The sequence below is a fragment of the Monodelphis domestica genome, chromosome 2 (assembly GCF_027887165.1).
Source record: "Monodelphis domestica isolate mMonDom1 chromosome 2, mMonDom1.pri, whole genome shotgun sequence".
Lineage (NCBI taxonomy): Eukaryota > Metazoa > Chordata > Mammalia > Didelphimorphia > Didelphidae > Monodelphis > Monodelphis domestica.
In genome coordinates, this window is record NC_077228.1 from 203817645 (window position 1) to 203834574 (window position 16930).

The following is a 16930-nucleotide window of genomic DNA, read 5'->3' on the forward strand; positions in this document are numbered from 1 at the left end:
TAGATGTAATGTGGTATCTTGGAGTTGTTTTAATTCACATTTCTCTAAGAATGATTTAGATCTTTTTTTTTCATATGCCTATAGGTGGCTTTCTAAAAACTGCCTATTCATATCCTTTGACCATTTATCAATTATTTTTATAAATTGACTATGTAGTTGGGAAGTTAGTCCCTTATAGATACAACAACAAAAAAATTCCCTTAGGTTTCTGTTTTCCTTCTAACCTTGATTATATTTGTTTTCTTTGTATAAAACCTTTTTGATTTAATATCATCAAAATTATCCATTTTATATTTTATAATGCTATCTCTTGTTTAGTCCTAAATTTTCCCCTTATCCATAACATATAGACTATCCTGTATTCCTCTAATTTGTTTACAGTATCACTCTTTGTTTAGAACATGTATCCATGTATCTTGGTATACAGTGTGAGAGATATTGGTCTACTCCCAGTCTCTGCCATACCATTTTCCAATTTTCCCCAGTTTTTGTCAATGAATTCTTGTCCCAAAAGGTTGGGTCTTTTGATTTATCAAACTCTAAATTACTATGGTCACTTATTACTAGGTTTTGTGTACCTAATCCATTCTACTGAGCCACCACTCTATTTCTTAGTCAGTACCAGATTGTTTTGATGATTACTGCTTTGTAATACAGTTTGAGATCTGGTACTCCTAGGCCACCTTCCTTCACATTTTTTTCCATTGATTCCTTTGACATTCTTGACCTTTTGTTCTTCCAAATGAATTTTGTTATTACTTTTTCTAGCTCTATAAAATAATTTTTGAGCAGTTTGATTGGTATGGCACTGAATAAGTAGATTAGTTTAAGTAAAACTGTTATTTTTATCATATTTGCTCTATCTAACTAAGGACAATTAATATACTTTTCCAATTGTTTAGATCTGACTTTGTATGAAAAAATGTTTTGTAATTAAGTTCATATACTTCCTAAAGGAGAGGGATGAGCTGAAATTCTAAAGAAGCAAGAGGAAGAGGAAGGAAAGAGCTATGGCAGCACCATATTGGGAAGTTTAGACACTCTTCATGGAAAGGGAGAGAGACCATCCCATTCCACTCCCCTTTCCATCCAAACAACTTTACCTTTAATATTTTTATTCCAATATCAACTGGTGATCTGGGCTGAATGTAATCTAGACAGAACAACACAGAGTATTGTGGAGATACACCCAGAGAATTTTTCATATGTTCTGCCTCTCTCTGTCTCTCTCTCTTTGTTTCTCATTGTTTTTCAGTCATTTAATTGTGTTTGACTACATGACCCCCTGGACATTGTCCTTGGGCTTTTCTTAGCAGAGACACCAGATTGGTTTCCCATTTCCATCTCTAGTGGGTCCCCATTTTATGTATGAGGAACTGAGGCAAATAGAGGTTAAATTACCTGTCCAGGGTCACACAGCTAATAAGTATCTGAGGTCAGATGTGAACTCAGATATTCCTGGTTCCAGGCTGGGTGCTTTATCTATTGCACCTTCCTAGCTGCCCATATTTGTCTCTCAGTAGGGAGAAACAAAACTGATTTACAATCCTGAAACCTGTTTCTGAGAGTTTGAGAGGTCATTGTTATTGCATTGATTTGGGGGGAAGGGAGGGATTGGAATGGGGGGGGGTGGAGAGCCATGGGTGGATGGGTACCCAGGTAAAGAGAGAACAATTTTCATAACTGCTAGGAACATTTTCAGCTCAAAGCTAGATTGAAAAGAGATTTTATTGAGTCATATTTTATAACCTGTCCAACAAGAATAAAGACTAAATTAATCCAGATTTGAAAAGAAACCCAGGCACAACTGAACTTTTATGTGGAGGTTAGGCCCTGATGGGGAAGTACTGGAAGATAGTTTCTTAGTTCTTTTGTTTTTTTCTGACAGATTAAAGAAACTCACTCTCCCTACCTACCCAGAGTCAGGATTAAAGGCATTAGAAAAAAGATTACCTCCTGATCATTTACCCTTCATTATTTAACCCAAACACTTCCAAAAGCACATAAAGCAGGTATTAGAAAACACTGAACAAAAAAATTGAGGTTGGGAGTTGTCCATATCTGTGACTTCATCCATGTAGGGAGTCCCTTGGGAGGGAATTCCCTCTATTAATGTAGATTGGCAATTGTTTTGCAATATATATCGTCTTTTAAAAAAAAGCTCTTACTTTCAATCTTAGAATCAATACTATGTATTGGTTCTAAGGCGGAAGAGTGGTAAGGGCTAGGCAACGAAAGGTAAGTGACTTGCCCAGGGTCACACACCTAAGAAGTATTTGAGTACAAATTTTAACCCAGGACCTCCCATTTCTAAGGCTGGTTATCAATCCACTGAGCCACCTAGCCACCCCCAACGTATAGTCTTAATAGAGTTGTCCAGGGAATTGAGAAATTAAACAGATTTCCTTGGGTCACATAGCCCTATATCAGAGGCTAGACTTGAATTTACATGGCTGTCCTGTTCACATTACCTGTCTTTCTTACAGAAATATTACTGTGGATAAATTTGGAATCCCTAGATTCTTGTTGCCGGCCACTGAAAATGAACTGCCTCTAAAATGTGGGGACTTTTTTAGAAAGCTGGGCAGGAACTTTGTAACTAGCATATCCTTATATCCCTCTATAGGCACTTAACTCCATTGAAACACAGAATTATGTTGGTAGCTATAAATCTCACCCAGCATTGAAGGATCCACCCGGAATCACCTCTTACTGAAAAAAAATCAGGGAAAGGTTCATTGTACAACATAGAATATAGGGATTTTCTTCATGTTGCCTGGGAAACCATAGAGCAGCTAGCTCCTCCTGAGGATGAAAAAGAATTCTGGGGAGGAGGGAAAGGTTAGAATCAGAAGAAAAATAAACAGAAAGAATTCAGGAATTATAGCATTTACTTTATCATTCAAAACTTGTTACAAAGGTCACTTTCATGAAACCATGGCCAATCCCCTCCTAACCAAATGTCATCAATACCTATTCTGACTCCCTACAATATTTTGTATACACTATATTTTCTTTATGACCCTAATATTCTCCCTATATTCTGTTCTTCCCTAAAACTTTCTTTCTTTCTTTCTTTCTTTCTTTCTTTCTTTCTTTCTTTCTTTCTTTCTTTCTTTCTTTCTTTCTTTCTTTCTTTCTTTCTTTCTTTCTTTCTTTCTTTCTTTCTTTCTTTCTTTCTTTCTTTCTTTCTTTCTTTCTTTCTTTCTTTCTTTCTTTCTTTCTTTCTTTCTTTCTCTCTTTCTTTCTCTCTTTCTTTCTCTCTTTCTTTCTCTCTTTCTTTCTCTCTTTCTCTCTCTCTTTCTCTCTTTCTTTCTTTCAACTCTAAGATAGAAGGGTACAGGCTATATAATAACAGTTTAATGGCTTGCTCAGGGTCACACAGCTAGGAAGTGTCTGAGACCAAATCTGAATCCAAGTCTTCCAGATTGAAGATTTATAGCAATTTAGGTAAAGCAAGCTTATTGGGGCCATTTTTCTAATAGTATGTACTCTTTCCAATAGCATCATATCTCTGTGTCACATTTTGGTAATTCTTGAAGTATTTCAAACCTTTTCATTATTATATCTATTGTGGTTATCTGTGATCAGTGATCTTTGATGTTACTGTTATATTATTTTTTCTAGGCACCAGTAACCTCATCCCTATTAAACTGTGAACTTAATAAATGTTATGTGTTGTAAGAATTAAAATAAATATTTCTACCTAGATATATACTTTATAAAGTTTATTGGAAGGGTAGACAATGTTCCTATAAGTAACCTGACCACATGGTGCCTAGCCTGCCAGTCTCTTCCTCATTCCTTCCTCACCTGCCTGCTCTGTCTCTTCTCAGTTCTCCTGATTCTTCCACAGTTCCCCACCTGTCCCCAGCAGCCCCCAACCTTGACTTTTATTGACTTACCGAAGGTACACAGACGTCACAGCTGTGGTATGTCAGGAATGTTTGATAGACAGGTAAAGCTCCTCAGGAGGGGGAGGGAATAAACTTCCTTGACACAGTATACTATCAGATTGGTTAATATGAGCAAAAAGAAAAATGATAAATGTTTGAGAAGGTGTGGGAAAATTGGAACACTGATATAATATTGTTGGAACTGTGAACTGATACAACCATTCTGGAGGGCAATATGGAACCACACCCAGAGGGCCATAGAACTATGCATATCCTTTGACCCATTAATACCACTACTTGGTCTGTATCCCAAAGAGATCAGAAATGAGGGAAAAGGATCTACCTGCACAAAAATATTTGTAGTGATTCTTTTGAGAGTGGCAAAGAATTGGAAACTGAAGGCTTGTCCATCACTTGAGAAATGGCTGAACAAATTGTAGTAGATGGTTTTAATGGAATACTATCTTGCCAAAAGAAATGACAAACAGAATGAGTTCAAAAAAACCTAAAAAGACTTACATGCAAAACAAAGTGAGCAGAATCCAGAGAACACTGTATATCGTAAAAGAAATATCATACATTGATCAACCATGAAGTACTAAACTATTACCAGCAAAATTAGTCATCAAGATAACCACAAGAAAACATTAATAATATGAAAATAGGTCTTGATCAATGATACATATAAAACCCAGTAGAATTGCTTGTTGGCTATGGGAGAGGGGAAGGAGAAGGGGAGGGAAATAACATGAATCATGAGACCAAGGGAAAATATTCTTAATTAACTAATTAAATAAGTTTTTAAAAAAGATAACCACAAGAGACCTATGATGAAAAAAGCCTTCCACAGTCAAAGAAGGAACTGTTGTGTTGATGTCTGATTGCAGATCAAAGCATATCATCTTCTACTTTATTTCCTTCATGAGTTTTTTTTATTGTATGTGTGATACATGACTTCTGTCAGAGCATGATCAGTATGGAAATATGTGCTAGCAAAATCTATATTAGAGTATTTACATCCCTGGAGAGTGGGGGAGGAAGGGAGGGAAAATCTGAATTGAAAAATATCAGAAAACAGTTGTTAAAAATTGTTTCTTGAGTTAAAGACTTCTGGGCTAAGATGGTCGCAGTGTAGAAGCAAGGGGCTTCCTCTCTTCACCACATACCTATATAAAGCACCTCAAAAGGACAAAAACCAAAGCCAGATATGTGAAGGGGCTGTACTGTAGGGCACAACCTTGAAGGTAGGCAGGGTTTGGGCATTTCCATTGTAATATAATAGGGGGAAAGAGGGAGAATGGGAATGGAGCCTCTTCCTTTTAAGGCAAGGACAGAGTGAGGAGGTGATGTTGATAAGCCAAGTGAGAGAAAGATGATGGGTTTGTCTTTATCCCCTAAACTCTCCCTGACAAGCCCCCTACCCCCACCCCCAGCCTTAACTTCCAACTACTGGGTTCTCTGAGGATCTTGTTTGAAGAGGCTTGTGGTGATAAGCCTCTTTCTTCTGGGGAGAGAAAATGTCACTTCTCTCCCCCTCAATTTCAGGCTTCCCTCTAGTAAAGGCTGGAGTCAGTCTCTGGGTCCTATTAATTGAATTTATTTGAGTAAAATAGAAAAAGGGACAGGGCAGATGAAAGAGTAGGAAATTGAGGTTCAAGAAGGGAAGCGGGAGAAGGGGTCCCTAGCTATCTAATACCCTTCCCCTCCTCAAAGTCAGACAGATCAGGTCTTGGTCAACCTGAACCCCTTGGGGTCAGGGTAAGAAACCCTGGTTTCTTGGCTATACAATGAGTATCCCCAAGTTGAAGGTTCAAAGAGGTTGGTGGAGATCTTCTTTATGGACAGCTTATATATCAAGTCCTTTCCACTAGCTTGTCTTCTTGGGAGGATTTTGTAGTCAGAAATCACAAAGAGAGAGATCTCTGAGTTGGACATTTAGCTGGAGCATACTTCTCTGATGTGTGTCTTTCCAGATGAAGTCTCTCTCCAACTGCTTGGATCAGCTCATTCCCCTCTCTCTCCAAAGTTCTGTGTTCCTTTTTGCCCATTCCCCCACTGCTGTAGAATCCTGTAGTTCTTCCAAGTTTATTTTCCTTCCAAGATCTCAAACCGTCTCTTATACCATTTTATAAGGGGGTAAAATTACTCCTATCTAAAATTACTCCAAGCTGATCACCCCTCCCCCACTCCACCTATGGTGCCAGAGTCAGAGTGAGCATAGGGCAATTGCTAGGTTCTTGGAGGGGCTGGCTGAGGACACAGACTTACCCCAGAAAGCATTGAGACTTGGGATCCCAGGACACTGAGGAACGTGGAGATTGGACTTGGAGTTAGGACAGAGAGGGGTTACACACAACAGACACAGAAAAGTGGCTTCAAGGCAAAAACCACTCTGTAGTTCCATACAAAGACCTGCCTACCCTCCTCACTAGGACTTCTGACTGGGAAGGGAAGAAAGAACTAGCACAGAAATGGCTACCAACACCCAGGAATTACAATCTGCAACTAGCAAAAACAAAACCAAAAAAAAAACAAGAAAAGAACCTTGATCCTGGATAATTTCTATGGTGAAAAACCCCAGACTACAGAGGAGATAGCAGAGGATGACAAACAAGCAAACACATCCAAACCTTCCCCCCCCCCCCAATGTAAATTGGTCACAAGCTCTTGAGGAGCTCAGATTTGAGATTATGAACCAAGTGAGAAAGATAGAAGAAACTTGGCAAAAAAAGTGAGAAACAGTTCCAAAAGAAAATAACAGTTTAAAAGACAGAATCTCCCCTTGGAAAAAGAAGCCCAGAAATCAAATGAAATGATAAGCAAATTGAAGATCAGAAATGACCTGCTGGAAGCCATGAAAAGCAGAATAGACCAAAATGAAAAAGGAAAATCAAAAGATCATAGCTTAAAACCAATCTTTAAAAACTAGGATTGGGCAAGTAGAAGCTAATGATCTCACAAGACAGCAAGAATTAATAAATCAAAGTCAAAGTAATGACAAATTAGAAGGAAACATGAAATATCTCATTGAGAAGGTGACAGACTTGAAAAACAGGTTGAAGAGAGACAATTTGAGAATCATAGACCTACCTGAAAACCTGGAAATAAATAGAAATCTTGACATCACACTACAAGAAATTATCCAAGAAAATTGCCTTGATATTCTTGAACAAGAGGGCAAAATATACATTGAAAGAATCCATAGATCACCCTCTACATTAATTCTCAAAAGACAACCCCCAGGAATGTAATTGTCAAATTCAAGAGCTTCCAAGCTAAAGAGAAAATATTGCAAGAAGACAGAAAGAGACAATTCAGATATCAAGGAGCACCAAATCAGGATTACATAGGATCTAGCAGCCTCCACACTAAAGGACCACAAGGCTTGGAAATATGATATTCAGAAAGGCAAGAGAATTGAGTCTACAACCAAGGATCACCTACAAACAAGGATCATCAAAATTGACTATATACTTTCAGGGAAAAGTATGAGCATTTAATAAAATAGAAGATTTCCAAGTATTTGTAAAGAAAAGATCAGAACTAAATGGAAATTTTGATGTCCAAATACAAAGTTCAAGAGAAACATGAAAAGGTAAATAAGAAAGAGGAGTAAAAAAAATTAAGGGCTTCAGTAAGATCAAATTGTTTATATTCCTGTATGAAAAAATATTTGTAATTATCAAAAACTATATTAACTATCATAGTAGTTAGAAGAATTATTCATGGGTAGTGGTTGGGGTACTAAGTGTTTTAAAATGATATGTAAAAAAAGAAAGGAGGGAATAGAAGATGGCACCAAGAAAAATGTGAAGGAATAAGAAAAATAGGATAAATTATATATACATAAAGAAGTGCATGGGAGGGAGAAGGGAAGACTATAAGAATTATAAGAAGGAGAGGAAAAGAGTGTTAATAGATAATACTTAAACCTTATTCTCAGTGGAATCAACTCTGAGAAGGAAGAGTATCGAGATCCATTGGGGTATTGAATTCTATCTTACCCTACAGGGAAGTTAGTTGAGAGGGAAAACCAAGGGGGGGGGAGTGGGGCAAGGAGTACCAAAAGGGAGAAAAAGGGAAGGGAATTTAATAGACCCTAAAGAAAAATAAGAGGGGAATAAGAAGGGAGGAGGTAGGAAAGGAAATAAAATAAGGATGGGGATTAGGGGGACTGATTAAAAGCAAAACACTGGTGTAGAAGGCAATAGTGAAAGAAGGAAGAGTAGGACTAGGAAAGGAAATCAAAATGATGGGGAATACACAGGTGGTAAGCATAACTCTGAATGTGAATGGGATGAACTCACCTATTAAACGGGAGGCAAATAGCAGAATGGATTAGAAACGAAAATCCTATCAAATGTTGTCTACAAGAAACACGCATAAGGCAGGTAGACACACACAGGGTAAAGGTAAGAGGCTGGAGCAAAATCTATTGGGCATCAACTGAGAAAAAGAAGGCAGGAGTCACAATCATGATATCTGACAAAGATTTGCAATAATTGTTTTCTTTTTAAATGTTTTCTTTTAGATATTCATTTCTCCAGCTTTAATTCCTGAACTAGGGGTTTGTGCTTTTGAATAGAGTGATTAGCCCTGTTTAGTCTTACCTGGGGCATTCTGATTCCTTCTCTTATCTTCACTTCTTGGATTTAACTGTCACTTGGGTTTTCAGAATTCTGAATCTTTTTTTCTTTTTCTCTAGTAATATTTTATAGTGTTCCTCCCAACCAGTTACATGTAGAAACAATTTTTGACATTTGTTTTCTGATATTTAGTATTCCAAATTCTCTCCCTTCCTTCCTTCTTTCTCCCCTCTTCAAGACATCAAGTAATCTGATATGTTATATACTTCTATCATGCAATACCTATTTCCATATTCATTATGTTGTGAAAGAAAACACATATCACACATACAAGAAAAAACTCATGAAGGAAACAGTGGAAAATGATATGCTTTGATATGCATTCAGACTCCATTACTTCTTTTTATGTCAATGAAAGGGATTTTTCATCGTGAGTCCTTTGGAGTTATCTTAGATCCTTGAACTGTTGATAATACTTGTCATTCATAGTTGATCATTGTACAATATTGTTGTTACTATGTACGATGTTCTGATTACTTCACTTTGCATCAATTCATATAAGTATTTCCAAGTTTTTCTGAAATCATTTTGTTTGTCCTTCCTTATGGCACAATATTTCATTATAATCATATACCACAACTTGCTCAGCCATTCCCCAATTGATGGATATCCCCTCAGTTTCCAATTCTTTGCCACTGCAAAAAGAGCTTCTGTAAATATTTTTATACAAATAAGCCCTTTCCCCCTTTCTTTGATCTCTTTGTGAAACAGACCAAGTAGTGGTATTGATGGGTCAAAAAGTATGCACAATTTTATACTCCTTTAGGCATGGCAGAACACTGAATCTTAAGGTATTTCTCTATTGTCTCAATATAGAGTACTAAAAATCTCAAAGCCCTGAAGTATCCAAGCCTGAGTGCTACCACACTAGTCACTACTGCTACTCTCAGGCAATTAAAAAGTACCCACCCTGAGATTTTCTGACCACCATAGCACACCACAATGGTGCTTTCTTGGGGGAACCCTCTTTTGAATTCAATCTTTTTTTTTTTAACCCTAACCGTCCATCTTAGAATCAATACTGTGTATTGGGTCTAAGGCAAAAGAGTGGTAAGGGCTAGGCAATGGGGGTCAAGTGACTTGTCCAGGGTTACACAGCTAGGAAGTATCTGAGGCCAGATTTGAACCCAGGACCTTCTGTCTCTGTGCCTTGCTCTCAATCCACGCAGCCACCCAGCTGCCCCCTTGAATTCAATCTTAAGGGAAACCAGGAATTCCAAGATTAAGGAGGGAATGTGTCCCAGACATGAGGGACAGTTAGTGTAAAAACCCAGAGTTTGAAATAGAAATTAAATCAATGTGGCTGTACCATACAGTGTGTGGAGGGTAGTAATATGTAAGACTAGAATGATAGGTAGGGATCAGGCTGTGAAGGGTTTTAAATGCCAGAGGAGTTTATATTTGATACTGAAGGTAATAGGGACTCACTGAAGTTAATTGAATAGTGGGATGATATGATTAAACAGGGCAACTAGGTGGAACAGTGGATAAAGCACCAGGCTTGGAGTCAGAAAAACTCATCTTACTTTCACATCTGGTCTCTGATGCTTCCTAGCCAAGATCACTTGGGCAAGTCACTTAACCCTGTTTGCCTAGATTTCCTCATGTTAAAATGAGCTGGAGAAGGAAATAGCAAACTACTACTTTTGCGGGGGGAGGGGGGAGTGGGGGGGGATGCAACAACTTTATTGAAAGAAAAGTGCAGTGAAATTACTCAAAAATTTGAAAGAATCTTGAGGGAATTAGACACCTCCCCTCAAGCGCAGGACCAAGTGCAGGGTGGATTCTTTTTGGATGTTGTAGTCAGACAGGGTACGACCATCTTCCAGCTGCTTCCCAGCAAAGATCAGTCTCTGCTGGTCTGGGGGGATGCCTTCTTTGTCTTGGATCTTTGCCTTGACATTCTCAATGGTGTCACTGGGTTCTACTTCAAGGGTAATGGTCTTGCCAGTCAAGGTCTTCACAAATATCTGCATCCCCCCTCTGAGACAGAGGCTCAAGTTCTGTTTGCTGTATATAAAATAAGCCACTGTGGAGAGAAACCTTAATAATGTAAGCATTGTGGAAAGATTTACAGATTTTTACACAGAGGGTCCATCTTGCTTCTCATCAGAGAATTCATACTGGAGAGAAACCTTATGATTATAAACAATGTGAAAAGGCTTTTACATGGAGGGGCCATCTTGCTGCTCATCAGCATCATGCCCCTTTGGGTGCTGGGGTCCCTGGGTACAGGGCTGGGGCCACCCCTCCATGGCCTTGCTTCAGCCAGCTATGCACAAGCTCCGACATCTTGGCCAGGATTTCGGAGGTCTGAGGGACCACAGATGTTTCAGGACCAAACATGTATTGGGGCAGGAAGATGGTGCCTCCAGCGGGGCCCACCCCCCCCCTCACTGGACACAGGGCTAAAGCCTGGAGTGGGGCTGGACAGCTCTGACTTGACCTTCACTGAAGCCAGGCTTTGTGGGGAAGATGTCCTCGAGGAGGCATCTTGATATTCACTGTAAAATTCACTAGGAGCAGTGAAGCTGGAAATGTTTCTTCAGAAGCTTCAACCAAGAGGAAGGCCCCTGCAACCAAGAAGAAGGTACCTGAGGAAGCTTTGACCAAGAAGAAAGCTCCTGCAACCAAGAAGAAGGTTCCTGCAGAAGCTCCTACCAAGAGGAAGACTCCTACAAAAGCTTCAACCAAAAGGAGGGTTTCTACAACCAAGAAGGTTTTTGAGGAGGCTTTGACCAAGAGGAAGGCTCCTGCAACCAAGAAAATGGTTCCTACAGAAGCTCCAACCAAGAGGAGGGTTTCTACAACCAAGAAGGTGCCTCAGGAGGCTTTGACCAAGAGGAAGGTTCTCACAACCAAGAAGAAGGATCTTGTGGAGGCTTCAACCAAGAAGAAGGTTCCTAAGGAGGCTCAGAAAGATACCAAAGTGGAAATGGTCAAGGGGGACTCAAAACCAAAAGATGCTAGAAGCAAAAAAGATGTGGAAGAGGTGAGAGCCAAAGCCAGGGGCACCAAACCAAAGGCTGAAATTCCCAAAGGCAAGAAAAAAGCTTCCATTTCACCTAAGAAAGTGGCAGAGGAACATAAAACAGAGAAAACCAAACTCCAGGCAGCCTCAGAAGCAAACCCCAAAGCCAGAAGGCAAAGGAGATCATCTAGTGTCCACGAAAAAGCTGAAGAGGCAGCTGCTATGTCCAAAGTTGGAGGGGCTGGGGGAGCTAAAGAGATCGAGGATGAACCCAAGACAGCTCCACAGAATAAGGGCAAGTTGGATGTGGACAACAAACCTTCTACCTCCCAATCTAAGGTGTCTAGGGAGTTGGACATGGCCAAAGATGAACCCAAAAGCAAGGGAAAGAAATCTGAGGCCTCTAAAGTAATCAAGAAACCTGGGGAAAGCCCCCAAGGTCTTTCATCCAAGCCAGCCAGCAAGAAGGCTAAGTAAAGTTTAAAAGGTTGATTGGCCCAGGACAGTTCTAACAAGGAACTTGATTTTGAAATAATGGGCCTTCTTTTTTTCTTTTAAAGAATTAGACAGATACTGGTATCTACCTCTTAATAAAGTTGTGGGGTTTTTTTGCATTAAAAAAAAATCTTTGCCTAGAAAACCCCAAATAGGGTCATAAAGTATCGGACACAACTGAAAAGACTGAACAACAACAAATGGCGGATCTTATGCTTTGAGAAAATCACTTTGGCAGTTGCATGGAGTTAACTCGAGCCAACTAGTATTTATTAAGCACCTGTTATGTGCCAAGCACTGTGCTAACCTCTCAATAATCCAAAGAAAGGCAAGAAAACTAGTCTCTATTCTCATGGAGCTCACAGTTTAATGGGGAGGCAACATGCAAATAACTCTGTACAAGTAAGATAAAGAAAGGATAAATTTGGATAGAATAATTACAGAGAGAAGGTCCTAGCATTAAAGGGGATTAAAAAATTGTAGAAGGTGATGTTTGAAGGAAGTCAAGGAAGCCAGAAAGTGGAGGAGAGGAGGGAGAGAATTCTGGGTAGGGGGATACAAACCAGTGAAAATGTCCAGTGTTAGGGCAACTAAGTGGCACAGTGGATAAAGTGCCAAGCCTGGAGTTGGAAGAACCTATGTTCACAGTTGGCCTCTGATACTTCCTAGTTGTGTGACCCCGGGCAAGTCACTTAACTCTGGTTGCCTAGCCTCTATCCTTCTGTTTTAGAATTGTTACTAAGACAGAAAGTAAGGGCTTTTTTTTTTTTAGGAAGAAAAAAAATGCCCAGACTTAAGAGATGGAATATCTTGCCCAAGCAAACAAAGAAAGAAGAAAAAGCAAGAAAGCTGGTGTCATTGACTTGCAGGATAAGTGGGGAGGAGTGAGATATAAGAAAGATTGGAAAGATAAGAAGAGGTCAGTTTCTGAAGGGTTATAGAAGCCAAACAGAGGGTTTAATATTTGATCCCAAGGTAATAAGGAGCCCCTAGAGCTTAGGAAGATTAATTGTTATCCTAGTAGGGACCTTAAAGTAAGGAAACAAAATAGGATGCTCTTCCCAGATTATAGTGATGAGATGATCAGAGTCTGAACTACATGTTTGAATGCAGATAAGACCCATATGACAAATGTGGAGATAGAAACAAGATTTGGCAACTGCTTGGATATGTGAAGTAAGATTGAGGAATAAAGGATTACACCAAGGTTGTGGACTTGGTAGCTAGAAAACGGTAAAGCCCTCTATAATAATAAGGAAGTTCAGAAGGACAGTTTAAAAACAATTTTTTAAATCCTTATTTTATGTTTTAGAATCCATACTAAGGATTGGTTCCAAGGCAGAAAAGCAATAAGGGCTAGACATTTGGGGTTAAGTGACTTGCCCAGGGTCACAGAGCTAGGAAATAAGTATCTGAAGTCAAATTTGAACCCAAGACCTCCAGCCTCCAGACCTGGTGTGCTATCCACTGTGTTACTTATCTGCCTAAAAGGGGCAGGTTTAAGGGGAAAAAATAATGAATTCATTTTTTTTTGTGGACATATATTTGAAATATCTATGGGACATTCAGTTCAGAATGTCTAATAAGAAGCTGACGATGTGGGGTGAGAACTCAGGAGAGAAATTCGGGTTGGATAAATAGATCTAAGAGTCATATGCAGTCAGTTAATAAGCATTTATTAAACGTTTACTGTATGGGAGACACTGTGCTAAGACAAGTCCCCAGTGCTTTCAGATTCCACATCTAGGAGCATGAGAGAGGGGAGGAAGTAGTACAACTTGTCCATTCCAGGTGCCTCAATGAACCCTTCCTCTGTATCATAATATAAATACCAGCATTTGGAGATCCCAACATTCTACTATCTATTGACATAGAACCAAACTTAAGAAGTTTTCTGCCTAGAGCAATCAGGGACAAAGTCATTGTTGCTAGAGAGATTTCCTACAGAAGGTGTGTGTGTGTGTGTGTGTGTGTGTGTGTGTGTGTGTGTGTGTGTGTAAATAGGACAGGGGAAGCATTCACACTGGCTGCCACCTGGTAGCTTCCTATTTTAATTAGCAAGAATTAGTTCTTCTTGCTTACTAGGTGATAGTTCTGCTGTTTCTACCATGCTAAAGGACTCTGAATGATGTCAGCCTCCTCTAAATTTGGGGATAAAGCCCTAATCTCCCCACCCTAATTACTGCTCTAGAAGAGTCTAGAAGAGAGAAGACATTCGCTCCACATCTGGTCCTTGATGAGCTTTGATGAGCAAGTGGCTCTCCCTGTCCCTAGCTATTTGATAGTGATAACCTCTGTTAATTATAGATTTGCATGTGGGTCAGTATATTCCAGCCCTGGAAAAAGCAGCCAACAGAAGGAACTGAATACTTTAATCTTTTAGAGTCAAACTGGAGCAGGCCCCAAGAACAAGGATTTTACATTTTTTTCAGGTAGCAGCCGTCTCAGGGATTCCATTTTCTCCACCAAAACACAGAGTAAGTGGCATTTTTAAGTAGGATAGTGAGACTCAGAACTAACAGAAGGCGTCCCCTGCCCATCTCTTACAAGAAATAGATAGTCAGGGCAGCTAAGTGACTCAGTGGATTGAGAGCCAGGCCTAGAGATGGGAGGTCCTGGGTTCAGATCTGACCTCAGACACTTCCCAGCTGTGTCAAGTCACTCAATTCCCATTGCCTAGCCCTTACTACTCTTCTGCCTTAGAACCAGTGCATAGTATTGATTCTAAATGAAAGGTAAGGGTTTTTTAAAAATAGTTTGTAATTTTTGTAAAGTTAGGGTCTATTTATTCTATTTCTTTGGTATCTCTTTCTCTTCCTAAAAAAATTCTCTGCCTCTGGACTAGTAATAGTCCAATCCAAAGACATTTAATAATTGCTTGTTGAGTGAAAGGATAGGAATAATATCCACAAAGCACAAGGTGTTCCAGATAAGTCTTAGTGTCGTTTTAAACTACTAAAGCTTTAAAAAACACTAAGACTTTTGAGATATTCTGTATATTTTAAAAATTAAGGTCAGTCTCTTCTGCTATAGGAACACAGTGGTACAGATAGTCCAAAACATTAGATAATCCAATTATATATTCCAAAATAATTAGATAATTTGGTTTTGATGAATTCATTTTATGATTAATTGATTTAGCAGAAATGTGGCTTTCCTAATTCTGCTTCACTTAGTCTTGCAAATGAATTTTACCAGCTGTTGGTAGGAACATCACAAAACCACAGACAGTGAAAAGGAACTTAAAATTATTATAATATATAATATAAAAAAAGAAATCAAAGACATCAGTTATTTTATGAGTTTTGCAATTATTTTGAATAGGATTTCCATTTCAATTATTGCTTCCTCCAGTTTATTATTAAATAGAAATAATACTTACTTTGTGAGTTTATTTTATAGCCAACAACTTTATTAATTATCTCATTTCGTTTCTTTGTTCATTTTCTAGGATTTTAGAAGTCACTTAATTAGCAAATAGGTAGAGTTTTGTTGTCTGACTATATGTCTTTATTTTCTTTCTGTTGTTTTATTGCTATTGCTAGCATTTCTACAATTATGACAAATAATAGCAAGAAAAGCAGGGAATTCTTGCTTTTTTCCTTTAGTTTATTGGAAAAGCTAGTTTTTCCCTATTGCATATAATTGCTTTTGGTTTTAAATAAACACGTTTTGTCATTAAAAAAAATCTTTGCCTTCTGTCTTAGAATTAATACAAGTATTAGTTCTAAACTAGAAAGTGGGAAAGGCAAGACAATTGGGTTTAAGTAATTTGTCCAGGTTACATAGCTAGAAAGTGTCAGAGGACAGATTGAAACTCAGGTCTTCTCAACTCCAGGTTTGGCTCTCTAGTCACTCTGCCACCTAGCTACCCCAACTAATTTAGTTTAAGTTATATTAAATGCCCTTTACAAAACAAATAAAAGAGCTTTAGATCTTTTCTTTTGAATAGGATTGATTACATCAATTATTTTCATTGTTTATATAAATCCAACTTGATTATAGTAAACTTTTTGGGGACAAATTGCTGTAATCTTTTTGCTGGGATTTTACTTAAGAGTTTGGAATTAATATTCACTAACAATGCTAGTCTTACTTTTCTTTTTTCCTTTTATCATTCCTCAATTTAGGTAATAGAATTATATTTGTTTTGCAGAAAGTTTGGTGAACTGCTTTATTTCTCAACTTTAGAGGAATACTTTAAATAATACACATTTTTATGTAAATTCCTATGTGTTCTCATTCTATTTCTTTCATAGGATCATTCCTTCATTCTCTCTTTACCTTCAGTTCTCTCTTTCCTAAAGGAGTGGTCTTTAAAATGGGGACTGGAGTTCCCCTGAGCTTGACTCCAAGCTATGATCGGCCAACTAGATCCCATTTTCCCCAGCTGGTCTCCAGCACAACTGCACTTGCCCTTGTCCCTCAACATACTCCCCTTTTGGTTGGGAAGATTCTCCACCATGCTTTTCCTCCCTTCCCCCAGCATACCCACCTCCTGTCCTCCAATTCACATTGTGGCTATAGTAGGCAGCCCTCAGAGGGTGAGCTGCCTTCCCTCCTTTTTTTTTTTTAAACCCTTACCTTCTTGATCAATGACACATGTAAAACCCAGTGGAATTGTGGTCAACTAGGGGAAGGGTGGGTGGTTAGGGGAGGAGGGGATTCTGGGGGGAGGGGATAGAAAGAACATGAATCTTGTAGTCATGGAAAAATATTCTAAATTAACTAAATAAATTTTCAAAAAAAAAGAAAGAAAAGACAAAAAAGTTTAAAAAATAAAATAAACTCTTACCTTCTTTAGGTCAAAGGCAGAAGAGCAGTAAGGAGTTAAATGACTTGCCTAGGGTCACACAGCTAGGAAGTGCCTAAGGACAGATTTTATTTGTTTGTTTGTTTATTTATTGATTTATTTATCTTTT

General features: G+C 38.6%; 1 protein-coding gene across 1 annotated transcript; it reads right to left on the bottom strand.

The window, feature by feature from the left end:
- Window positions 1-10217: 10217 nt before the first annotated feature.
- LOC100619355 (ubiquitin) lies at window positions 10218-10538 on the bottom strand. Its single transcript, XM_003340298.4, has one exon. The coding sequence runs from the start codon at window positions 10516-10518 to the stop codon at window positions 10285-10287; it is 234 nt and encodes a 77-aa protein (XP_003340346.1). The 5' UTR covers window positions 10519-10538; the 3' UTR covers window positions 10218-10284.
- Between the last annotated feature and the right edge of the window lie 6392 nt (window positions 10539-16930).

What these genes read in the sequence shown, in the direction of transcription:
- LOC100619355 (XM_003340298.4), bottom strand. Translation starts at nt 10,518, where the DNA reads ATGCAGATATTTGTGAAGACCTTGACTGGCAAGACCATTACCCTTGAA.